The 25,766-nt window shown below is 54.2% G+C and overlaps 2 protein-coding genes across 3 annotated transcripts; both read right to left on the reverse strand.

Annotated features, from left to right (window-relative positions):
- Positions 1–57: 57 nt before the first annotated feature.
- KLK1 (kallikrein 1) lies at positions 58–4,381 on the reverse strand. 2 transcript variants are annotated; one of them, XM_028091554.2, is made up of 5 exons: positions 4,264–4,381; positions 2,380–2,539; positions 881–1,167; positions 595–731; positions 58–213 (listed from the first exon to the last, which is right to left on the reverse strand). In XM_028091554.2, exons 1-5 carry the CDS (start codon positions 4,379–4,381, stop codon positions 58–60), a joined length of 858 nt encoding a protein of 285 aa, XP_027947355.2. The 2 variants fall into 2 exon arrangements, with proteins under 2 accessions (XP_027947355.2, XP_087883342.1); XM_088027216.1 differs by having other exon boundaries at positions 881–1,204; positions 2,378–2,539; positions 4,264–4,309.
- A 1,928-nt stretch (positions 4,382–6,309) lies between these two features.
- KLK15 (kallikrein related peptidase 15) lies at positions 6,310–11,787 on the reverse strand. The gene is made up of 5 exons (XM_028091564.1): positions 11,745–11,787; positions 8,548–8,698; positions 7,972–8,255; positions 7,715–7,851; positions 6,310–6,462 (listed from the first exon to the last, which is right to left on the reverse strand). The coding sequence occupies exons 1-5, from the start codon at positions 11,785–11,787 to the stop codon at positions 6,310–6,312; spliced, it is 768 nt and encodes a 255-aa protein (XP_027947365.1).
- Positions 11,788–25,766: the final 13,979 nt, after the last annotated feature.

Genomic DNA, 25,766 nt, shown 5'->3' on the forward strand with positions numbered 1-25,766 from the left:
TGATGCGAATTTGATGCGTATTCGATTTTACTGGGGTAGGGAACATGTTGGGGGCATTCAGGAATTGGCTGTCATGGTCTCCTTGATCCACTCCAGGTGCGAGATCACTTTGGTGTAGATCGCGGGCGTATTGGGGCTGCCACATGGCATGTTGCCCCAGGATGTGATTCCTTGAAGCACACCATCGCAGATCAGTGGACCCCCCGAGTCACCCTGCAGCACAAAGGGGAGAGCAAAAGAAAGGTCAGCAAGGTCCCCCGTTCTGCCCGTGGAGCACACCTGGCTGGGCTCACAGAGCGCACACAGTGCTCCGGGAAAAGACACAGTTCTCTCCAGAGTCCACTGCCAGAGGGCGGCGGGATTCCAACAGAGGTGAACTCTGATGTGGAGTAGGGAGATCCGTGGGATACCAGGTTGAGGGTGTGGGAAGGAAAGGGGGCAGGGGGGAGGGCGCCGAGGCTCGGTTGGGGGAAGCTGGAGTTGGGTAGCAGTGGAGATGGATGCCTGGTTAGCTCTCAACAGCAGTCCAGAACCTGAGTCCCCTCCCCCAGCACCTCGAGACCTGGGGGCGCGGGGTGGGGCACGCTGGCTCACCGCACAGGTGTCCTTGCCGCCCTCCAACTGTCCAGCACACAGCATGAACTCTGTCACCTTCTGGGAGTGGGCTTTGGCACATACATCATTGGACAGGAGTTTGAGGTCCACACACTGGAGATTGTCTGGGTATATGACTACAGACCAGAGATTAAAAGGGCTGTGACCAGACCACAGGTGACTCCTCAGCCCCTCCTCCCTCAGACCCTGAGTCCGGTCCCCAGCCCCCTCCTCCCTACACCCAAGTGTCTGGGCTCCAGGCTGCACAGTCTGGCCCCTAGCGTACACTTATCTGGTTCAATGCTGCCCCAGCCAGAGGCGTGGCAGGTGCTCCCCAGTTGGGGTTCCTGCGTGGGCAGGTCCAGGACCCTCACAGCATCTGTAATCTGGGCGGGCTCTGTCAGGCGCAGCAGCATGAGGTCATGGCTATAGTCCTCTTCGGGGAGCTGGGTATGGTTCTTCAGGAGACTCAGGTTGAATTCAGGGTGTGGGAAGCTATCACTGACCTGGACAAACTGGGCTGTGTCTTCATGCTCGAACAGGTTGTGGCGACCCAGCCAGAGCTGGTAATTCCTGGGGAGAGAGGGGGCCCCAGGGAATGAGGAGAGAGGAGGTCGAAAGGGAAATGGGGCCAGGGAGGGTCCCGAAGACAGAGAGAGACAAGGAGTAACCTTGGAGGGAGAGACAGTTGGGAAGGTAAAGAGCTATGAAGAAAAGACAGTGAGTGAGAGAAAAATGTGACAAGGTCAAAGGCAGAGACAAAGACAGGGAGAGTGAAATACAGAGAGCACAGAGGGAGAGTGGGTGAGAGGCAGAGGGAGGACCGTGAGAGACAGAGCACAAAGGAGGCAGAGACAGAAGAGTCCATGGGAGGGAAGGAACAGACAGGGAGGAGAAGGAGCAGCAGGCTCAGTGAGACGGGGCCAGGAAGCAAAGGGGGAGAGTGCGGAATACAGGCTGTGGGGGTGGGGCACAGCCTGAGCGAGAACGGGGAGCGAGAACGGGGAGGGAGAACGGGGAGGAGCGGGGAGGGGGCCTGGGACTGGCTCAGCTGCAGCAGGGGCTGTGGGACTGGCTCCCCAGCAGCCGCTGGCCTGGCCCCCAGCCCAAGGTCTGCTCCACCTCCCTCCCCAGACTTTCTCCCCCTTCCTCCTCCTCCTTCTCTTCCTCCTCCGCCTTCCTCCGGGGCCCCCACCAGGCTCCAGCTGAAACCAGCCCTCCCCTGTGTCCCCTGCGGTGCTTCATTGTCCTGGAGGGAGGGGCTGGGCACATGAGAAGCCCCCTCACACACACCTCAGGATAATCCCTTCCTTTTCTCTGGGGGTCCCCCTCAGTCTCGTCCTGGGGGTGCTCAGCAGCGATGGGGGAGAGAGAGTGAGGCAGAGACCCAGAGAGAGAGAGAGAGATGGGGCAGAGAGATGGAGGGTGAGACCTACAGTGACAGGGAGGCAGCAGAGGGACCCGGAGGTGGACAGACACACGGAGACACACAGAGACACCAAACAGAGAGAGAGATACAGAGATAAATCTTACTCAGATAGACACACAACAGAGCCAGTTACTGAGAGACACAGAGACACAGTTACAGGGAGAGACAGAGACACAGGCTGCCATGGGAGGGCTTCCCTGGGGTTGTCCCTGCCACTGTCCATGGGACCCAGCCCAGTACCATCTGTTTCCCTCAGTCCCCCAGCCTCCCCTGAGGTGAACCCAGGGTCGGTGCCCCGTTGTTTATTCCCGTGGGAGCACAGACGCCCCCTCCCCACGTGCCCTGCCCCCACTCACTCATTTATGCAGTGGGCAGCTGTGAGCACCCACTGTGGGTGCACCAGGACGCCCCCGCACTGGAACTTGCTGTAATGGTACAGAGCTGCCTGCCAGGGTTGGGAATTCTGCTCACAGTCCCAGCCTCCTATGATCCGGGACTGGATGGGGGGCACGGCACCTGTGGAAGGGGTGCTGGGTCAGGGCAGCTGGGAGGTGGCAGTGGGGCCGGGGGTACTGGGCTAGAAGAGGGAGCTGTAATGTTGGGTCGGAGGGACATGGGGGCAGAGGAGCAGGGCTGGGGGTCTGGGGAGATGGGCAAGGGGTGTGGGAAGTTTCTGGAATTCTGGAGCCATCCTTGGGATTATGGGTTGGTGGTGGGTCTGGGTGGGGAGACTATGCTGAGAAAAGAGCCAACCACAGGGATCAGGCAGGAGACAAGAAGACAGGGTGTGAGTAGCATGTGGCTGGGGATTGGGTGATAAGGGGGTGATTTGGGGTGTTGGCCTGGGGAACAGAAAGTTGTAAGTTCTGAGAGGGAAAAAAGATTCTAGAAATAGAGGATATAGGGCCCCTAGAGAGTGGCTCAAAAGCTGGGAAGGAAGGATTGCAGGGGGGTTACAGGGATCCCAGCCTGAAAAATTGGTTAGGGTCTAGGTTGGGTTTTGGGATTCTTTAAAGATGCAGGGGAAGTAGGTCTGAGAGGCCGAGAATAGCATCTGGGCTGAGGAGTCTGGGTGTAACTTGAGGTCCCTTGACTGGGGCTGGGAGAGGGTCCTCTGGGGGTCTGGGGTCCTTGAACAGGAATGGCTTTGTAAGAGGGGTGAAGCCGTGGAACTGGAGTTGGGGTCAGGACTGGGATGGGGCTCGGGGGGAAGGCAGAGCTGGATGACAGTTCTTCTGGGATTGGGTGATTCTCATGGAGATGGGGTTCATAGTCTGAGGATACTGGAGGGATCTGGAGTCCTCTCGGGGGTGGTGCTGGACGGGAATGGAGATGGAGGCGTATTGGGGCCAAGCAGCTGTGGGAATGCAGGGAGGACCCACTTGGTGTGGAGTTGTAGACTCATATGCTGGAGTACTGGGGGAGGTAGGGCGGGACAGTGGGGCCGTGAAGGGATTTGGGATCCTGGAGAGAAGCCCAGAAAATCAGAGTCATACAGGAGGGATTCACTTGGGGAGGACTGGAGCGTGGGGAAGAAGGAGATTCTACAAGGAAAGGAACCTATAGTTGGGGGTTCTGGGTGTTCTTCCTCAGGGAGAAAGGTGGGGTGCTGGATCAGGGTTCAGGGTCAAAAAGTTGGGGAAGGAAGAGACATCTGTAGAACCCTCATACCGGATGGTTGGGCCCACCTGGAGTCACGGGCCAGAAAGTCTGTTTGGGGAGAAGCGTAGGTGTCTGATGGAATTTGGGGGTCCTGGGAAGATTTAAAGGGAACCAGATGCCAGGGACTGGAGGACCTAGTTGAAAGCTGACAGCCAGATGGGAAAAATCACCAGGGTATAGAAGGATTTGGGGACTCAGGAGACAAAGCCATAGAGAACAAGGGGGTGGGTGGGGGTGATCAGGGTCCCAGGGTCTGCTGGGATTGGGAGCACTCCTCGGAAGAGTTGGAGTCCCCCAAAGAGACAGAGATGGCCCAGGCTCGGCCCCCTTGGTGAGGGGCAGGCGTCTGAGTGGGGAAGAGGAGAAAGTTCTGCGGGTACCTGGGAGGGAGCAGGGACCGATTGCAAGAATGAGGACTGTGACCGGGGTGAGGGGCTGAAGTAGGACTTTAGGGGCCTGGGAGAGAGCCTGGGACCTGGGTCTGGGGTGGACTGTGGGACAGGAAGGAGTTACGGGGGGTGAGGGAAGTATGAGAGTCGGGCCCACTCCCCCACCCCACATCTTCCCCACTGTCTCACCAGTCCCTGCCAGGGACAGGGCAAAGCACAGAACCAGGAACCACATGGTGACCACACGCAGGCTGGTGGTGAGCTTGGAGCTTGGAAGCCTCCCCAAGGAGTGTTTTAAAGCCCTCATTCCCCCCCCCGCCCCCCCGCCCAGCCCCACGCCTGCCCTGCTGGCACCCAGATGCTGGCCAAGGCCCTGCCCCTGCTGCCCGGGGGCTGGACACCTCCTCCCACCCCAGAGCTGTGGAAGGGGCGGGAGAACGAGCACCTGTTGTTCTGCGGGCCCTGATTGTGCTGGAAGCATTCCTGGGGCCTGAGGCCAGACAGGGCAGGGCCTGGAGCTCCTGGGCCCCTACTCAAGGAGACAAAGACAATGAGGGGAGGTGTGTGGGGGGGTGAGTAGGAGAAGAAAGAGGAGAGTGGAGGAATCACCGACCTCCAATACAAAGCCCCATATACTGGAACCCCAACGACTCAGTGCACCCCCAAACACCAGCAGTGGGGCTCTGATTCCTTTCTCCCTGCACCACTTGGAGCCAAAATGACAGTCTCCCAGCTTCCGCTGTCTCCGAAACATAGCTTTGGCTTTCAGAACACCCTGACTCTTGCACTCCCGGACTCAGGATCTAGGCCCCAATCTATTGTTTCTCTCCAAATAAAATTGTGGTGGGTACCGATGGCCACAATCCTAGTGCCCCCAGGTCCAGAAATATGAAGTTTCAGTGGTCTCCCTGAATAAGTTCCCTAGCATTTCAAAATCCAATGTCCCCCTGCCCCCAAACAATGCTGGGATCGCATTACACCCCACACATACTCCTTGCTCCCCAGATCTGGATACTCAAGGTTATGGTCTCCAAAGTCCCACGAATTCCGGACAATCTGCCTTCCACCATCAAGAGCATCCTCTCCACAAATTCTAATTTCCCTTCCCCCATTAAAATATGTAGGTCTCAGGAACGAGGTTCATGTAGTTCAACATTGGGTGACCTTGAAGATCACATTTGGGGGGATCTCTGCTGAGAATTGGGAAGCAGATTTCTGCAGCCTCAGTGTTAAATTCATAGGCCCCTGACACCTTCCCTTGGCTCTTCAGTAAAATCAAAGTAGGTCGCAGGGTAACCCAGCCTCCGCTGTATGTCAGCAGCCCTGCCTAAGGAAAGGAGAGCATTTGCCTTTTTGCCTGGCTACCAGGGGGCCCACAAATAAATTGCGAAGAAAATGAGGTCATTCTTTTTTTTTTTTTAAGATTTTTATTTATTCATTTGAGACACAGAGATACAGAGAGAGAGAGAGACAGAGAGCGAGAGCATGAGCAGGGAGAGAGGCAGAAGGAGAGGGAGAAGCAGGCTCCCTGCTGAGCCAGGAGCCCGATGTGGGGCTCTATCCCAGGACCCTGGGATCATGACCTGAGCTGAAGGCAGACGCTTAACCATCTGAGCCACCCAGGTGCCCCGAAAGTGAGGTCATTCTTGATCATCTAGTGTGTGCTGGGTCTTTTCACTGGGGTCCAGAGATATATTTCCCCAGTGCCAGGCACTATTTGAATCAGTTCATATGAACTTCCTCATTTAATTCTTACAACCCTGTGAGGTAAGCAATATGATCTCTGTTTTACAGATGGGGAAACCGAAGCTGAGGGGCATTGGGTCTTTTCCTCAAGATTACACAGCCGATCCTATGCATATGTGAATGAAGAGAGCCCTACTTCAAGCCATTTCTCTTCACCTAGGTATTGGGGCAGTGGGTGAAAAGGAACAATATACAGTAGCTCTGGGTCCCCAACCAGTCTCTGGCTCCCACTTCCCTTCATCCCCAGAAGAAAGTCACAGAAACTCCTACAGAGAAACTTGCATCAGCACTCTTGTTATCTCGGTGTTTAAACAGGTGACCTTGAGCACCGGCTCTGGCCTGAGACGGGACAAGTCCTTGGCTCACATCTGTGCCTTGGACAAGTGAGGTCTTGAGGGATGGCCCAACACTGTCCCAGGTCAGGTCAGCTGCTGGTCAGCTCTGGGAGCTTCTGTTCAAGTCAGAGACATAGGTGGTGGACCAAAATTGTCAGTTCTTCTTCATGGTTTCCTTAATCCACTCCAAGTAGCTGCAGACTTTGGTATAGACTCCAGGCTTGGTCGTAGTGTCACAGGGGACATCACCCCAGGACACGATGCCCTGCAGGACTCCCCCACAGACCAGGGGTCCCCCGGAGTCACCCTGTGAGAAGAAGGGAAAGTGTGAATGGGAAATTTCTGGATCCCAGTGCCCCCATCCCTACCCCAATCACCATTCACAATCTCAATCAAAATCCAATCCAACCCCACCCCATGCAATCCCGCCCCAATCAACTCAATACAGCCCAGTTTAACCCAAACCGATCCAACCCAAGTCCAGCCCAACACAAGTCAATACAACTCGGCCAACCCATGTTCTATCCTGCCCATGTAACCCCAACCCAATCAAACCTCTACATCTTCCCCATTCAGAATCAAACCCGACCTACTCCCGTCCTCACTGCCAACACAACCAATCCCAGTCATCATGTCTTTCACATCCTAGACAAAGTTTGCCCTATCCCCAATTCAACCCAACATATTTTCCATCTAAAATCAAACCAGGGGCGCTGGGGTGGCTCAGTCGGTTAAGCGTCCAACTTGATTTCTGCTCAGGGTCCTGAGATGGAGCCCCACATAGGGCTCCAGGCTGTAGGCTCCGTACTTAGCAGGGGGTCTGCTCAAGATTCTCTCTCTCCCTCTCCCTCTGCCCCCTTCTCACCTCATGTTCTCTCTCTCTCTCCCTAAAATAAATAAATACATCTTAAAAAAAATCAAACCAAGCCCATTCCTATTCTTTTTTTAATAAAGATTTTATTTATTTATTTGACAGAGAGAGAGAGAGCACAAGTAGGCAGAGAAGCAGGCAGAGAGAGAAGGAGAAGCAGGCTCTCCGCTGAGCAGAGAGCCTGATGCGAGACTCGATCCCAGGACCCTAGGATCATGACCTGAGCCGAAGGCAGATGCTTAACTGACTGAGCCACCCAGGTGCCCACCTATTCTTTTTTTAAAAAAATATTTTATTTATTTGAGAGAGAGAGAGAGAGAGAGAGCACAAGCAGAGGGCCAGAGGGAGAGGGAGAAGCAGATGCCCCGCTGAGCAGGGAGCCGGGCATTGGGCTGGATCCCAGGACCCTGAGATCATGACCTGAACTGAAGGTAGACGCTTAACTGACTGAGCCACCCAGGTGCCCCAAGCCCATTCCTGTTCTTAACTCAAACCCAGGCCATTCCAAACCAACCGCCACATCGTGCACCCCAAGCACAACCCAATCCATCGCCAACCTCACCTCCATTCTAAATGCTCTTCCTTCTCCATCCCCAAACCTACCCCTAGCATCTTCTCTGGCTCAAAGCAAGCACAACTTGATCCCATCCCAACTCCCAAACCTGTCCCCCTACCCCATGGCTCTGACCTCACAGGAGTCCGTGCCTCCGCCCTCTACTCCTGCACACACCATAGAGGCCATCAGGCGCCCTGGGTAGTCCTTCTTACAAGATGTGGCCGGGATAACACTGATGTTGGCACAATGCAGCGTATCCGGGAGACTCACTGCGGAAGACAGTGGACTTGGAGTGAATCCGTATTTTCAGGCCCTTGTTGTCTTCGCCCAAGAGCCCTGGAGAATAGGGTCCCTGGAGGCCCGACACCCAGCACCATCCTTTCACGCACCTTGTGACTCTGTGCTCCCTTTGGTCCCAGGCTTGTCATCAGACACCAGGCCCCAGCCGGACACCACGCAGGCCTCGCCCGGTTGGGGGCAACGCGTGGGCAGCGCCACAGGGCGCACTTGCGGGGAGAGGCGCGCGGGCCGGGTTAGACGTAGCAACATGACGTCGTGGCGATGGCTGCTTGCTTCGTAGCGCGGGTGCGGGAAGATGCGAGCCACAGTCCGCAGCTGCTCGGGGCCATCGCGCTTGCGCAGATTGTGCTCGCCCAGGCGCACTCTCAGGAAGCTGTGCAGGCAGGTGATTACCCGCAAGTGGAGTGAGGAGTAGACAGAAAGATCAAAGAGCGGGCGAGCTGGGGTCCCCCCCACCCTGCGGGAATCTGGAGATGCCATTACCCTCTGCCCAAGGCGCTGAAGCCAATAATAGCTGGAGCCGCTGCCCCTCAGGGACCAAGGAGGTGCACCCACCCGGAACACAACCCCCAGGCTCCTGCTCTTTCCTCCTCAGAATCCAAGATTCTCAGATCCCTAGACTCTTGCTGTCATGCCCCTCAGGACTTGGAGCCCTGTCTTCGTACCGGGTTTGGCAGTGGGCTGCAGACAGCACCCAGTGTGCAGAAATGAGGGAAGCACCGCAGTTGAAGCGCCCACGCTCAAATAAGGCCACTTGCCACGGCTGGGAGTGGGGCTCACACTCCTCACCTCCCAGCATCCTGTCGTCCCGGGCTGCTGGGAGAGGGGGCAGAGGAGGGTCCCTGAGGACAGAATCCTTTTCCTTGGGCCCTACACCTTGCCCGCACCCTGCCCATACTATGTATTTTTCACTTCTGCTTTCCCCCAATCTCTTAGGACGTCCCTGTCCTTGGATTTTTAGCACAGCCTTCTCTCTGGCTTTTACAACTACTGCTTGTTTTCTCCAGAACTGTCCCCTTGCCCTTGGCCCTCACCCATTTACTACAGGATTCTGGGAGAACAGGGAGGTGGGAAAGGACCAGAAGTCAAGAAGTCCTCTGAGATTAGGAGTGGAGACAGGGACACTGGATACAGGGCCAGAGAGATGGCCACTTGGAACCAGCCATTCAAGGTCATCGCCAAGCTGTCACAGACATCAAAAGGATGGGGCCACTCGATATGTATGACACGCAGTCTTGGCTCCAGAGTCTGGACATCTCAGCCAAATGCAGATGTGGCCACACAAGGTCATGGGCAAACATAGGCACAACCAGTCTTCCAAACTTAGGAACTGAGGGAGAGAGCACTTTAAGCTGAAATTCACTTGTATATACTTGGGTTGCAGCTTCAAGAATCACAGCACAGACATTCATGGATACATATGACTCTGGACAGTTATAGCATGGGTGTGTGTGCGCGCACACACACATATCCACAGACACTGATTTGCACATAGAAGCTCACACCTAAATTTACAGTCTCCAGGGGTGCCTGGGTGGCTCAGTTGGTTAAGTGTCTGCCCTCAGTGAGGGTCATGATCCCAGGGTCCTGGGATCGAGCCCCGCATCAGGCTCCCTGCTCAGCGGGAAGCCTGCTTCTCCCTCTCCCACACCTCCTGCTTGTGTTCCCTCTCTCGCTGTCTCTCTCTGTCTGCCAAATAAATAAATAAAATCTTTAAAAAACACCAAGTCTCCAGTGTGGGTCTGAATATACCAGTCACAGACTTGCACATTAACGCACAGGGACTGGACAACAAGGTGGGGTCCTTAATAAGGGTACATGGGGAGAGACACACATATACACTCAGGCCTCCAAAGACTTGTTCACAGACATGAGTATAAGTATAGTGGTTGAATCTGGAATGTTAGAGTAAAGCCCCTGGGTCCAAACATGTTATCTGTGAGCCTCTGAGCAAATTATTTGACCTCTCCGGGCTTATGTTTCTTCATCCGTAAAATGGGATTGTTGTAAGGATTAAATAAGATCATGTGTGTGTGTGTGTGTCTATGATGTCTGGCTTATTATAGTTGCTTAATAAAGACTAGTTATTTTAAACAAATGACACATAGATTTATTTATGCAGAGATACATGTAGATATTTAGGTTCTGGACAGAAATTTAGCCAAAGTCAGACATGTGATCAGGCTTAGATGAAGATAGTCAAGGTCAAAATTGTGATTCGTCTTCAAGTCACTGTGGGGATTTAGAGTAAGAGACATGAACCCAGAGAGCCAACACTCAGATGTGGACCCACTAGATCAGACCCCAGGGAAACAATGGACACAGGGCTAGGCATCCAAGGTCAAAAACATAGCCAGAGACATAGGACATGATATATTTTCCCATCTCTAGATGAGCCCCCCAGTCAGTCACTTGGTGTTCAAAGTCATTGTGTTTCACATAGGGAACACAGTTCACATATGTGGGCAGGATGTGGACACACAGGGCTTTGAAAACCCACCACACACACACACACACACACACACACACACACACACACACTGCACCATGCACAAGGATATAAACAGGGATATTTCAAGGTTATAAGACCATGATCCGCTACTGGGCAATGGGGATATGACCCCTGAAGGTCACAGCAAGGCACACAGACACCCACCCTGGGGCAGGAATTTGCACAGCCAGACCAAATGCCCATCGTCTGCCTGCCAGGGTCAGGAACTGTGCCAAGGGCCCTGGCAAGGCTGGGGGAATGCGGATGTGGTGGACAGGGGGCTTAACAAGGGAACGGTGGGGTTGTTGTCCTGCAAAGAAGGACAAAGGGTGCGGCTGAACAGCTGGGCATTGAGGCTGCCCCTGGCCAGTACAAGCCGGAGGAAGGTGGAGGCCCTGGCTGGGTGCAGTGGGCAGGCGGGAGGCAGGGAGGAGAGAGCACAGAGAAAGCCTGAGGGGAGGCTGGCAGCAGGGGGGAGCTTCAAGGGGCCCCCAGAGGCGAGGGTCATGTGGGGATATAATGAAAGTCCACCCTCAACTTCTCCAGTGTAGAGGCATCAGGTTACAATTAAATTCTCCATGGGTGGTAGCTGAACATGGAGGCTGGAGTTTTCCTGCCTCCCAGGGTCACCTTGACATAGTGGCCACTCTCCTCCAGCCTCAGCCCCTTCCCCTGTCAAATGAGGTCAGTAGACCCTACCCCATAGAGATGTTTTGAGAATTAGCTGGGCTCTGGCATATATCCACATGAGTGTCTGGCATATACCCAGCACTCAGCAATGCCACCACGTCCTTACAGGGCACTACCCTGGACCAAGTACCTTCTAGTGCTTCACCCACGGGACCAGATTTAATCTTCACAACCCTGGAGGTGTCTGCTGTTATCTCCATGGTCCAGTTGGGGATCCCGAGCCACAGAGATGTTAAGTAACCTGAACATGGTAAGTTGGAATTCGAGCCCAGAAGTCTGTGTCCTTGGCCTCTTAACACTTGTTTAAAGGCTTATTATGAGCTTTATCTACATTATGCCATTGAAACCTTGCCATTACTGTCAGAGGTAGGTGCTATCTTCTAGAGAAGGCACTCTAGGTAGAGAGAGGTGAAGTAATTTCCTCAAGGTCACACAGCAAGGAAAGGGCAGCCCCAGAACTCGAACTCAGGTCTGTGTTCTTGTTGTCAGGAGCAGCAAAAGGCCCCAGTTGGCATGGGGACTCTAGAGCAGCCCCAGGCCCCTGACGGTCTTGGGGTAGGGTGAGGACTCAGGGAGGGGCAATGAGGGGTAGTGGAAGACTGCAGAGCCTGGATTTGTTCCTGGTGTGGGGGAGGGGCACCACATTCCCATAGACCCAGACCTGACCTGGGCCCACCTCACCTGCAGACATCAGCAGGAAAGAGAAGGTGAGGAGAAGCCACATTGCAGAGCAGGGATGAGGGTTCTGTTGAAGTCTGGGGAGGGGAGAGAGTGAACCGGGATGAGGTGGGGCACTTGTGCCCCAACGTGGATCCCTCCAGACACAAACCCATCCCACCTGCTGCTTGAGAAATTTCTTCCACCATCTTTGTGCCCCCACCCCCGCCACAGACTGCTCTCCCCCCTCCGCCCCCCCAGGTTCTCCATCTCTGAGGGTTATGTTTTTCCTCCAGGCACCAGAACAAACCCTCAGCTGCCCCCACAGCCTGTCAGATCCCAGCACCAACGCACTTGCTCCTGGATCTCTCTCCATGCTCCAGGCTTTGGCTCAGAATACATTTTCCCCCAGACCCTATCCCAGCCTCCTACCTGGGCTCCTGGGTAACCCCCAGCCCCCCACCCTTGCCGTCTGTCCCCCAGTCAAGTCCCCCCCCCCCAGCCTGTTCTCCTACATGGCCCTGCAGGGTCTTTCCACACCCAGAGTTGACCATATCCCACTCCTGCTTACAGCCCTCATGGATCCCCAGCACCGCCAGATAAAGTCTTAGCTCCTCGGCCTCACTTTCGAGGACATGAGTGATTTCTCCCCTTCTACCAGCTCCTCTGACTGGGTCTCTCATGACTTTGCCCTTCTAGACACAGCTGATTCTCCCATTTTCCTTCCTGTGATTCCATGCCTCTATGCCTTTGCTCAGGCTGTTCCTCCTCCCAGGTATGCCATTCCCTTCAGGGTCCACTTCCTCCTTGAGGGATTTTCTGACCATCTCCAGTCAGTGGTGTCTGCCTCCCCCACCAGACTAAGAATTTGCTGTGGGCAGGCCTGGCCTGACTGGACACTGGATTCCTGGTGAAGGGTCCAGTCCATGGGAGGCCCCAGCTCCCCTCATCTTCCAAATTCATATTTGCCCTCCACGGCTCAGCTCCCACCTCTTCTGGGAGGCCCTGAGACCTAACAGGTATCTTTTCTGGGCCTCACAGCCCCTGGTGTGCCTCCATGACTTCACAGATTCCCAGGAACCCTCAGGTAAGGTCGTCTCTGTGTCCCCAGCATTGCCGAGCCTGGGGCCTGGCACCTGGGACACCTGGGGAGGTTGAGCTGAGCTGACTTGAACCCCTGACCTTGTTCTTAGATCTGATACAAGCGCTTTCAGGGACACCCTCCTGATTCACTCCACCTCCTCCCCCCCTGCAGCTCCTTCTTGCATCTCCAGGACATTTTCTTGGTTCAGGTCCAACTTGAGGCCTCAGTAAAGGACACATGGACCTACACAGGTGCCCTTGAAACTCAAGTCCCTCAGGGCAGTGCATGTCTGCTCCCTGGGACCAGGGCATCCAGTGTCTCCCCTAGACCAGGGCAGACCTGTGTCTCCCTGCGTGTCTCTCAATCCGCACCCCCCCCAGCTCTTGTCTCAAAGATCTCACCCCCTCCAGATCCTCCAGCTTCATCTGGGGCAGCTTGGATGCCAGAGAAGGGGAGCAGGCTCCTGAATACCTGAATTTATAAGCTCCTGGCCCCACCCAGGTCTAGGGGGTAGGGTGGGGTGGGAGGTGGTTGAGAGTCAGGTTTACAGGCGGGGACGCCTAGGTGGCTAGTGGGGTGGGGGACAAGGCCTAATGAGCATTTATTAGGTTGAAGCTTTTGTCTGAGTCTGTCAGGAAGAATTCCCTGCCAGGGACAGTTCCTCAAGGGCGAGGATGTAGGAGGGCAAGAGCCCCAAATCAGAGGAAATCAACAGATAGGACCAACATTCTGTAACATGGAACCTGGAATTTGGGGTCTAGAGTGTGGAAACTGGAATCTAGAGCCATGCTTCTTATGCCTGGAGTAGGGTTCTGAATCCTTGGATTCTGGACCTGGATCTGGACCCCTCAGTTCTGGATTCTGAACCTTGGACCTCTGATTTTGGACAGTGGATTCTGGATCTGGATCTCCACTTTTGGATTTTGGGTTCTGGATTCAGATCTCTGATTCTGGATCTGGGTGCCTGGGCCTCCTAACTCTGGATCCTGGGTATTGGATTCTGGATCTTGGGTTTTACACTTTTTGTTGTGGATCTCCAACTCTGGACTGTGAGTTTGGAGGTCTAGAGTCAGGCATTTATGACCTGAAGTATAGAGTATGGATTCTGGAGTCTGAATTCTGGAGTTTGGGTCTGGAATCTGGAACTTAGAGTCTGGTCTTTGAGTGACAGGTCTTAGTCTTGGATTCTAGATCCAAGGCCTTTGAATCTAGAGTCCAGACTAGGAGTCTGGAATTTGGTGTTTGGAACCTAGGACTTGAGGTCAGAAACCCTCACATCTGCTGTGTGAAGCCTGGGGCCTGGAGCATGAATGGTAGATTTTGAATTTTGAGTTTTGGGGCCTAGATTCTAGAGTCTGGGCCTAGACTTTTAAGATTTCATGGATTAACTTTGGAGTGTAAAGTCTGGAGTTTCAAACCTGCACTGTGCATTTAAAAGGCTGGACTGGGAGAGATGGGCCTGAGTTCCATGAGTCAGAGATTACTAGAACCTTCTCTGTAGTATGAATTTAGACACTGGGAGACTGGAATCCTTAATCTGGATCTTGTGGTCTTGATTCTGCATTTTGGTGCTTGAAATCTGGATTCTGCTTTCTGGTGATCATTATTAAAATGACTCAAAGCTTTGGGAATTTGAAGTTGTCCTCTGGTGTCTCAGGACCATAGGAGGGCCCTCAGCAATTTTCTAGAGTCTATCCTAGCTTGTTTAACTAATGAGGAGGCACAGAGAGCAGGAGGGACTGACCTCAGATCACCCAGGGGATGGGACCTATTTTAAATATGGTCCCTCTCAGTATCTGAAAAGCCATCACCTATATGGGAAGGGGCTGCATGAACAGGGCTGACTGTATAGGGGATCAGTGGCCAATGCCAATGGGTCCTTGGCCCTTGATTTCTCCACAGATAATATGTGAGAATGATGGCATCTAAGCCACCAGATGTCTTTCAGATATTCCTGAACTACAGACCCTCAGTTATTCCAGAATCTTAGGGTCTCAGTTATTCTAGAACGATAGACCCTCAAAATCTCTAGAATACCAGACCTTCAGATTGTAGAATCTAGTATCTAGAACCTAAGGTACCCTGGAAGTCTAGGTCCTTGAACACTTTAGAACCCAAGAGTTTAAAATTGCCTAGAACCACGAACCTCCACATATTCTAGAACCCTAGATCCTTAGATGTTCTGGAACCCCCAGACATTTAGACATTCTGGATTCCCAGGCTAGAAGGTATTCTAGAACTCCTTTGCCTCTTTATCTGGCTACAAATTCATGCTGATAGTCTCTAGGCCTCACAGTGGGCCACAGTTTCAGTTGGACAGTTCCTGTGTACCTTACCTCGTTTATCCACCTGATAGCCCTGTGAAGTGGTTACCATGGCTTCCTTCTTTTTTTTTTTTTTTTTAAGATTTTATTTATTTATTTGACAGAGAGAGACAACAGTGAGAGAAGGAACACAAGCAGGGGGAGTGGGAGAGGGAGAAGCAGGCTTCCTGCCGAGCAGGGAACCCAATGCAGGGCTCGATCCCAGGACCCTGGGATCATGACCTGAGCCGAAGGCAGACACTTAACGACTGAGCTACCCAGGCGCCCCGGCTTCTTAATATGGAGAAAACTGAAGGCCAGAGAGGGGCGTCGTAGGCACTGGTCACGCAGAGGGTGCAGAGGAATCCATTGTTCTGACTCTTGCAGCACCTGGTTGGCCAGTTTGCCTCAACTCCGGGAACCACCTCCCTCTGTTGGACCTGGGTGGTGACGAGGGGAAGGAGGTGAACCCCTGGGGTAATCATCATGACAGCTTCCCTGGTGCCAGGCTAAGCGCTTTCCATCATGATCGCATGTGTTCCTCCCACTAAATCACGCAGGCAGGTGTTGTAAACATCCCCGTGACACCGATGGGGACACCGACGGATCTCACACCTAGCGCAGCCCAGGCTCACAGGCTCCCTGGGTGGGCGCCCCGCCCCGCCCCCGACGCGGTGACGTCAGCGCCCCTCCTCCCGCCCCCTCGGACCGCCACAGACCCGGGCTATGGATCCACGTCCTCCTGGGCCTCTTTCCAGTTGTCCTTCACCTCCACAGGCGGCCTGAGTCTGCCTTGCTCCTGCTCCTCCTGCGAACACTCCCCGAAGCCTGGAGCCTTTCTTTCCTCAATTCCTGTGGTTCAACCACCAACAGCGCAGGTCTCCTTCATCTGATCTTGAACTCCAGCCTCGGGCAGCCACCTGCTCCTGGACGTCCTCCCACCCCCAATGTCCTCAGGTCCTTCTTACTCACTGTGTCCTAACTCATTTCTCTCTCCCCAAACTCCTCCTACCATGCTTCCCATCTCAGGGACAGCTCTACCGTTCACCCAGTCCTGTGGTCAGTCCCCCAGGCACTGTCCCCGACCCTTCCTTTTCCTTATCTCCTACAGCTCCGGCTCCATCCCTTCTCTCCATTCTCGTGGCCTGGCTGCAGCTCAGGCATCCTCCTCTGCTCCTAGACCCTGGCCTCCAGCCTCCCATCCTCTTTTTTGTCTCCTCCCACCCAACACCAGGTGGTATCAGAAGGTCTCTCTACGCTCAGAGTTGACCCCTTTCCTCCCCTGCTCACAGCCCTTCAGTGGTGACTCTGCATCACCCCTGGACAAGGTCCCCGCCTTCAGCGAGGCATTTGAGGCTGGGATTCTCCGTCTGAACAAGCCTCATCTTGAACCCCCTTCCCCAGGGAGACAGTCACTGTGTCCCTCCCACCCCGGAATGGGACTGGACTCCTGGTGCCTGAGGCTCCCCTTCACCACCCCCCACCTTCACTGTGGGGCCAGTTGAAGGTGGTGTTTCAGGGTACTGGCTCTGGAGTCAGAGAACCTGGGCTCAGACCCCCTGCTTCACCACTTGCTAGTTTGGGAGATTCTGGTGTGTCTTCCTTTCTCTGCTTCTGATTCTCATCCTTAAAATCAGATAATCAGAAGATCCCCTCATACAGTTTTCCAAGGAGTATCTAAGAGCTAGTGCCTGTAAGGAGCTAAGGGCACTGTTAATTTCACCCCATTTCACTGGCGAACAGACAGTGGGGAGGGGAGGGCCCCAGTCGTTCAAGGTTATCCAGGCTGCAGAAGTTGGGGGGTAGCAAGAGAATGATCCAAGTGGTCCTGTTACCCCTTGGGTGCAGAGCATCATTTCTCTGGTTATCAGGGTCTCAGTGTGGGATAGGAGTGGAAAAAGGGTGGGGATGGTCTCTGGGTTGGATGAGGTAATATGCATGGAACAGGTGTGTAAATCATAAAATTAGACTGGCACTTAAAAGACTGGTTAACACAGGATGTGATTCAGATGTGGACTCTAAAGCCAGGGACCTGGGTTGGCATCTTGCCTCCAACCCCTAATACTGTGCAAACTTGGACAAGTCACTTGGCCTCCTTATGCCTCAGTTTCCTCATCTATAAGATGAGAATAATTGCTTCTGCCTCATAGGAGTGTTTTGAGGCAATAGTGCCTGAAACCCGTGCCTGGCATTTAATCAGTGCTGAGTAATCCCAGATCATTTGCAGTCCTGTTTCCCCTGGGAACAAAAATCAAAGGGAGGGGTGCTCGTACGGTCTTTCTTAGATAGCTCGTACAGTCTTTCTTAGATGACACAGTCGGGCAGCGGCAGATCGGGGACTTGAAGAATCCGAGTCTGTCCACCTCTCAGATAGGGCACCTTTCTCTGAAATTCCTTTATGGGGACTCCCGTTTTACAAATGGGGACACTGAGTCCCAGGGAGAAGAAACAGATATGTGGGGCCCCAGCGTGAGAGTGTTCTATCCAGCAGGGAGAACGCCTCATGCACGAACTAGGATTACTAGGTTATCTCTGAGACTTTATTTCTCATTCTGTGCCGGGGAGAGCAGGAGGGAACCGAGACTGAAAACATTGCGTCTTTTCTTCTTGTCCCGGAAGGCTCCCGCCGCTAGGTGGCGCCAATGCGCGCTTGTCCACGGGAGGTCTGCACCTGGGTCTGAGGGAGGAGGGTTTGGGGGAAGCACGCAGAATTCGGAAACTCAAGGAGGTGGATCTTGGCGTCGGCAGAGAGGGGAGGTTGGAGACTCGTCCTGGGGTTTGTCCTTAGTTGTTCTGCAGGAACTTTTGGATCCAATCCGTGAAGGGGCACAGGTCTGTGTAGGTATTTGGTGTGCTGGGGTCTTCCACAGGGCTGTACTCCCATGGACGCAAGGTCCTGCGAGCATCCCTCCACCAGAGGGCTCCCGCCGTCCTTCAGGGACAGAGGGAAGGGACCAAGATCCAAGCCAGGCAGAACGTCAAAGCTGGTGGCGGTGGAGTGGGGGGAGAGAGAGACTATGACACGGAGAAGAGGGGTAGAGAGAGAACAGGACAAAAGACAAAGGCGGGCGGGACAGGCCTCCCCGCTCCCGCCGCCCAATCCGCCCCGGCCCCATGCGCTCCCCAGGAGCTGCCGTCTCAGAGCCTGGGCCCCCCTCTGCCTGCTCCATCCTGAAGTTCAGTTTCTGCTCTTCCGGGGGTCCCCCAGGGCTGCCTCTCTCCATCTTCCTCTCTCCCTCTCTCTGTCTCCCCTCTGGTTCCCTCTGCTTCTTTCTTCCTGCCTCTCTCTGTCAGAATCTCTCCCTTCCTCCGTCTCTCTTCATCTCACTTTGGGCATCTCCTTCCTCCTTTTCCTTCAAACCGCCCTCCTTTCTGCATGGCCCACCGACTCCCGTTCTGTTCTCTTTGCGCCTGCAGCCCCACTGGAGTGTTCTTCTGTGTTCCACAGCTCCTCTTTCTCCCTCCCTCTCTCTGCATGGGGCCTGTCTCCTGCTCTGTTTTACCCCCGTGTCTCCACATTCCGTCTCTTTCCATCCACTCTCTCCTTCTCTCCGGCCCACTCCTGTCTCCCTGTGGACAGGTCTCCTCCTTCCTCCCCTGCCTTTCCCAGATCTTAAATGCAGGGCCCTTTGCCTTTCAGCCTGTGCTGCTGGAACAGAATGTGCAGGGATGGTGCAGCAACTTTTGCAGGCCTCTTCGGTCACCTCCCGCCTCTTGCCACACCGCAGCCCTGGGGGACTGGCTTGGGACACACCGCGAGGAGAGCAGAGAAAGTCAAGTACGGGCAACAGTGAGATTTAAAGATAGGGCTCATTTGTCCTCCTCCAGCCCCAGCCGGAGATAAGGCAGGGGGTACCCCGGCGGACACACTTGGGGCGATGCCGGTGGAGCCCATGTAGCTGGAGTCGGTGGTTGCCGCCTTCAGCTTGAGCAGCGCCCGGTTGTCGACAGCGTGGGGCGGCTGTATTCTGGTGCGGCACAAAGCAGGAGGACGGGTGGGCAGGTGAGCTTCATCAGGTCCATCCCCAGTGCTAACCTGGCTCCACCCTCCCTCCCACGCTCATCTTCAATGACATCTCCATCCTGGACCCCAAGGATGAGGAATATGGGCGCAAAGACAACCTGCCTGATCTCACTCTCTGCCTGAGAGGCTGAGCTGGGAGTCGGACCCGGAACTGAAGGAGTCTCCCTCACAACAGACAGACTCCATTCTCTGCCATACTCTTTGGGTCCTCCTGTCCAGCTTCTAAGCATGCCTGCGTGCTAAGTCTCCAGAGCTAGGCCACCAGCCCTCTCCTGAGAAAGATTTAACTTAATTCCCCAGCCCCAGTCTAGACCTGCCTAGATAACATCCAGTCTAGGTCCCGCCCCCCCGCCCCCCCCCCAAGCCCCCAGAGCCGAGGCCAGTCCGGTCCCTCTGCAGGAGCGGCTAGGCCCCGCCCCCCCCCCCCCCCCAGCCCCCAGAGCCGAGGCCAGTCCCGTCCCTCTGCAGGAGCGGCAGAGAGACCACACTCCGCCCTGTCCTGGTTGGGCACAACTTTTTGGAGTGCCGTTCCTAGAGTGAGCTCAAGTTCATAGAGCTCACTCCGTGTAGCCCTGCCCTGAAGTGAGCACCCAGGAGCAAGGTGAGTTCTGAGCTCAGAATGACCTACTGGGCGGGAGGGGGATGGGATAGAGGGGGAGAAGGGGGGCTGGAGGCCTGTGAAGAAGGTTGGAGTGAGAGACCAGGTGCTAACAGGCCTGACCTGGGCTGAGGCAAGGGAACAGTCAGTGAGAGCCAGGAGGCAGGAGGGGCCAGGCTTGGGGTCGGATGGGTTGGGGGAGGGGCAGTTGGGGGGGCGACTTCCGGACCCAAGGGTGGAGGAGGACCGGGCTTGGGGAAGAGCGGTGGGCTCAGGCGGGCCTTGGGGAGGTGAAAGGCTGGGGTGCCACCTGCGTGTCGTGTGTGTGGGATATTGTGAGTGTAGACGTCTCCTTGGAGCTGCTCAGCCGAGAGACGAAGGCCAAAGTTTGGATCATTCTAGGTCCTGTCTGCCCCTCTCTTCACTCCCGGTCGCTCAGCAAACCCCGTGGGCTCCCTTTAGAGGTAGCAGAAGTGGGCCTCTTCGCCCTCCCTGACTCCACCCTGGCCACCCCTGTCCTCACTGCACACCAGGCCCTCCCCGCCCCCCTTCACCCTTGTGGCCTGACCCCACACAGATGCCTGAGGGACCTGGGAACACCCAAGTCAGGCCCCGTTCTGCTTCTGCTCAGCATTGCCCACAGCCCCCGGGTCCCTCAGAGGAGTGGAAGTTCCCTCCCTGTGGCCCCAGGTGAGGCCCCACAGGATGGGCCCCTGTCTTCCCTCCGGTGTCACCTCCCGCCCTCTCCCCTTGCTCCCTGGGCTCCATCCACACTGGCCTCGCTGACACCCTCACACACACCAGGCCCACTTCCCCCGGGGCCTCTGCACCTGCTCTCCCTCTGCTCTTTCCCCACGTTCCGCGGGGCTCAGCCTCACCTGCTGCAGGTGTCTGCTCAATCCCACCTCCTCCCTCAGCACACCGGCTGTCTCCCCCGGCTCCACAATGTCTCCCTCTGCCCCACGGCACCAGCACCTCCTAACAGGCACTGTCACTTCTGTGTCATGTTCACTGTTTCTGTCTGTGCCGCTCACACTGGGGGGGGGGGCTTCCTGGGGGGGGCTCCTCTCTATCTGGTCACTGCTGTCTTCCCAGGGGCTAGGTTGGTGTTGGGCACGCAGCAGATGCTCAGTAAGCATGTGCTGCGTGGAGGAAGGGATGGATTGTGATGTGGAAGACTGGGGTGCAGGTGGTACCTGGATGGGGGTGTGGGACAGGGCAAGGCCTGAGGCACTGGGGGGCGGCTCTACAGCTGGGCAGCAGTGGGACTGATGCCTGGTTAACCCTCACACCCCCGCCCCGAATCTGGGTCCCCTCCCCCAGGCCAGGTGGCTGAGGGGGAGAGGTTGGCTCACCGGGCAGGTGTCACTGTTGCCCTCCAAGTTCCCAGCACACAGCATGAAGTCAGTCACCCTCTGTACGTGATGTCTGACGCACATGTGAGATTATGCTCCCCCAGGGGCACCGGCTTGGAGGCTTGCAGGCAGGCGGTTACCTGCAAGCTTGAGTGTGAAGACAGAAAGACCAACCAGTGGGCAACCTGGAGCCCTCTGACCTTTTGGGAATCTGGAGATCCCGTTACATTTCACCAGACCCTGGAGACACTGTCTCAGCTTTTCCCTAGACAAATATGCAGAACCCCCAACTACAACTGCCAGGTCTTCCACAGAGTTGATTCCCTAAATCTGCATCTTTTACAAAATTTTGAAAGCTTAAGGCAGTCTCTAAACATTTCCTCGGCCTGGGAGCCCTACCATCTTGGGCTTCATATCCCAGCCTCAGACCTTCTTACCTGGGGCTCTTCTCTGTGCTTTGGAGAATGCTTATTCTCACAGAATCCACGGCTTCCACCACCTTCCCTCCCTCAGTCAAAGACTCCAGATATCCCAACACACTCAACCCCCATACCTGATGCCTACTCCAGATGCCTTCTTGTTGTCTCCTGCCCTGATTCCTGGGGTGAGCTCTATTTCAGCATAAAGTTTTCCCACCCAAGACCAGCCACCAGCCTACAATCCCAGGGATGGCTCCAGAATTCCAGGCCCTTCCATACCTCTTGCCCATCTCCCAAGACCCCCAGCCCTGCTCCTCTGCCCCCATGTCCCTCCAACCCCATAGCACAGGAACCTCTCTTAGCCCAGGTCCTCCCAGCCCAATTGCCACCTCCCACCTGCCCTGACCCAGTACCTCTTCCACAGATGCTATGCCCTAGGACCATCCCCGGATCACAGGAGGCAAGGACTTTAAGAAGCATTCTAAACCCTGGCAGGTGGCTGTGGACCATGATGGTAGCCTTGCCTGTGGGGGTGTGCTGGTGCACCCACAGTGGGTGCTCATGGCTGCCCACTGCTCACACAAGTGAGTATGAGCAGGGTGTGTGGGGAGGGGGCGTCTGTGCTCCCACAGGATTAAACAACTGGGCACCGATCCTGGGTTCACCTCAGGGGAGGCTGGGGGACTGAGGGAAACAGATGGTACTGGTCTGGGTCCCATGGAGAGTGGCAGAGACAACCCCAGGGAAGCCCTCCCATGGCAGCCCGTGTCTCTCTGTCTCTCCCTGTAATTGTGTCTCTGTGTCTCCCTGCCCTGTGTCTCTGTGTCTCTCAGTAAGTGGCTCTGTTGTGTGTCTGTCTATCTGAGTATGATTTATACCTGTCTCTCTCTCTGTTTGGTCTCAGTGTTTCTGTGTGTCTCCGTGTGTCTGTCCACCTCCGGGTCCCTCTGCTGCCTCCCTGTCACTGTAGGTCTCACCCTCCATCTCTCTGCCCCATCTCTCTCTCTGTCTGGGTCTCTGCCTCACTCCCTCTCTCCCATCACTGCTGAGCACCCCCAGGACGAGACTGAGGGGGAACCCCTCAGAGAGAAAAACAAAGGATCTCTTGAACATGTGTGTGTGAGGGGGGGCTTCTCATGTGCCCAGCCCTCCCTCCAGGACAATAATCCACTGTAGGGGGACACAGGGAAGGGCTGGTTTCAGCTAGAGCCTGGTGGGGGCTATAGAGGAAGGGCTAGAGGGAGAGGGAGAGGGAGGGGGAGGGGAAGAGGAAGGGGGTAGTGTTTGGGGGGGAGGAGGGGGAGTAGGCAGGAGAGGGAGGGGAGAGGGCAGATGAGGGGGGAGGGCAGAGAGAGGGAAGAGGTCTGGGGAGGGATGGGGACGCCGACCTTGGGCTGGGGAGCAGGGGACCCACATGGAGCCAAAGAGTGAGAGGGAAAGGAAGGGGCAGAGATAGGTGTGCTCCAGTGGTTCTCAAATGGGGACAGTTTGGTACCCTCCCACCCCAGGAATGTTGGCAATGTCCGCAGACATCTCACATAGGTTCTGCAAGGACACACATAAAGAGGTGGATGTCTGGGTCCTCTGTGGTGGTGGTGAGATGAAGAGGGATGTGTGTCCACTCTGAGAGAGGGGACAGTGACAGGTGGTAGATGCTGTCCACAGAGCAAGGAACAGAAGTTGGAAGCAGGGCATACCAGACGAACACAGCAAGGTTGAAACTTAGAATAACCCACTTTGTCCTGGAGGCCATGGGAAGCCCTAGAGAAATCGTTAGTAGAGGAGCAGTAGGGTCAGCTTTGTGTTGTGGGTGGACAGACTAAGGGAAGAGACTGGAGTCCCTGGAAGCTGAATTACTATGGGGGTATGTTAGAGGTGCCCTCAAACACCCTCAGATTCAATGATTTCCTAGAGGATTCAAGGAACTCAGAAAGGCTGTTATACTGTGGCTTGTATGTTTTTTTAGAGTCACTGTCATACTGTGTTTTGTATGTTATACTGTGGTTTATATGTTTTATTACAATGACAGGATACACATCAAAATCAACAAAGGAATCAACAATCGAAATGTGGAGAACTCAGGGACAAATCTGCAATTGTCTCTCCCAGTGGAGTTGCATGGACAGCACTTGATTCTGCCAGCAAGAATGTGTGACAAGTACAAAGTATTTCTAACCAGGGAAGCTCACCCCAGCCTTGGTGTCCAGAGTTTATAGAGGGGTCAGTATAATTGGCATGGAGTGCCGGCATGATGGACCTTGACCACTCAAGCTCCCGTCTCTCCAGAGGTCCAAGTGATACAGCATGGCCCAGGCCCAGGTGTACAAAAACAGGCATTCACCATGCCACACCATGTCAATTTCAATCCTAGGTATACACTCAACAGAAATACTTACCTATTTTCATAAAATATCTTGTACATAAAGGTTCACAGCAGCGTATTCATATGGCCCCAAACTAGAAGCCACTCATGCTTATTTCCAGGAGAATGGAAAAATAAATAATGGTTATATTCATACCAATGGGGAAAGTGTTTAATGAATAAGGATTATAATTCATGCAAGGCAGTGAAAGAGAAAGAGACAGCAACAGGCACACACAGAGAAAACAGGGACACAGGGGAAAATAGAAGCTGAGTTAGAGATACAAGTAGCAAAGATGGAGAGAGACTAAACAAGACAGTAGAGACACAGAGAGAGGGGACATGGAGGGAAACAGGAAGAGAGTCTTCCCTGATGGTTCATATCACAGCTCCTGTTTATTAAGCACCCAGTATGGGCCAAGCAGTGTGAACTTTGCAGGTTCCCATGAATATTTCATATTATTCCAAACCACACAGGTAGCAAGCTGAATCCAGGGAGCCTGAATCCAGATCACCTACTATTTACTACAATACCACTGAAGAGTGAAGTGGGGGAAAAAGCCCAGAAAGAGAGAGAGGAAGAGATGGAGAAATGAGCAGAAAGAAGAGGCATGAGGGAGGCATGGAGGGAAAGAGGGAGAATGAGATCATAAAGAGAAAGATAGGGTGCCTGGGTGGCTCAGTTGGTTAAGTGACTGCCTTGGGCTCAGGCCATGATCCTGGAGTCCTGGGATTGAGTCCCGCATAGGGCTCCCTGCTCATCCAGGAGTCTGCTTCTCCCTCTGACCCTCCCCTCTCTCATGCTCTCTCTCTCTCTCATTCTCTCTCTCTCAAATAAATAAAATCCTTAAAAAAAATAAAGAGAAAGATATTTACAGGAGACACAGAAGAGATCAGAAACAAACATAGGGCAAGGGCACGAAAATGTAGAGGAATATCTTTGTAAAGGAGGGACAAGGGAGGATATTAGGCATGATGCCAAAGACACAGCCTTAAGGCAAAAATGTTATGGATTTCATTATCTTGAAATTACAGACTTCTGTTCATGGAAGGACGTGGTGGGCTAAGTAAATAAGCAGCTGGCAGAATGAAAGGAAAGAGTGATTATGTCCCCAACAGATGAGAGATCAGTATCTAGAATATACCAGACTCTCCTGCACATGGGCAAGAAAAGGGATGGCTTGTCCTATAGAGAAATGAGCAGCAGTATGAACAAGTGGTGCACAGAGGGAAAATGAAAGAGCTAACAATCATTTGAGAGATGCTCGAAATCACTCATAAGATAAGTGCAAGGTAAAACAGGGAGACATCCTCTCACCCCTCACAGACTGCCAACATTAGAAGCTAAGTAACCCTGGCAACTGATGGAGGGAATCTTCCATCTGCTGCTAGTGAGCCTGTGGACCGGGACAGTCATGGTAGAGACTAGCCTGGAGAACTAGTCAAGTTGAGTATCCATATGCCCTAAGAGCCACAGGTTCTGATCATAGGCAAATATCCCAGAAAGATTCTCACAGTTTGATGAGGGAGCTGTAAAAGATGTCCAATCTCTACTCTGGTGCTGGGGAGTAGGGGCCTCAGCAGCATGGCCACCTCACTGGGGGAGTGTGCAGGTAAGGGCAGAGGAGGCAGGAATGACCCTCCTGTAAATTCAAAAGTAATTGATTCGAAACAGAGATACTGAAAACAAGAGATGAGAGAGTTAGAGATAGATGATAGATAGATAGATGATAGATGATAGATGATAGATAGATAGATAGATAGATAGATAGATAGAGAGAGAGATAGATAGAGATCAGTGGCCTTAGGGACTGGTTCAGGGGTCTCTCTTTGTGTTTCTACTCTTGACCTCTCTCCTGGCTCCTTCACCTGGGTCTGGGATTAGAACAGCCCCAGAGTTT

This window comes from Eumetopias jubatus, unplaced genomic scaffold, assembly GCF_037043125.1.
Source record: "Eumetopias jubatus isolate StellerSeaLion01/CBP00866 unplaced genomic scaffold, mEumJub1_p1.0 scaffold_10, whole genome shotgun sequence".
In the NCBI taxonomy this organism is placed as follows: Eukaryota; Metazoa; Chordata; class Mammalia; order Carnivora; family Otariidae; genus Eumetopias; species Eumetopias jubatus.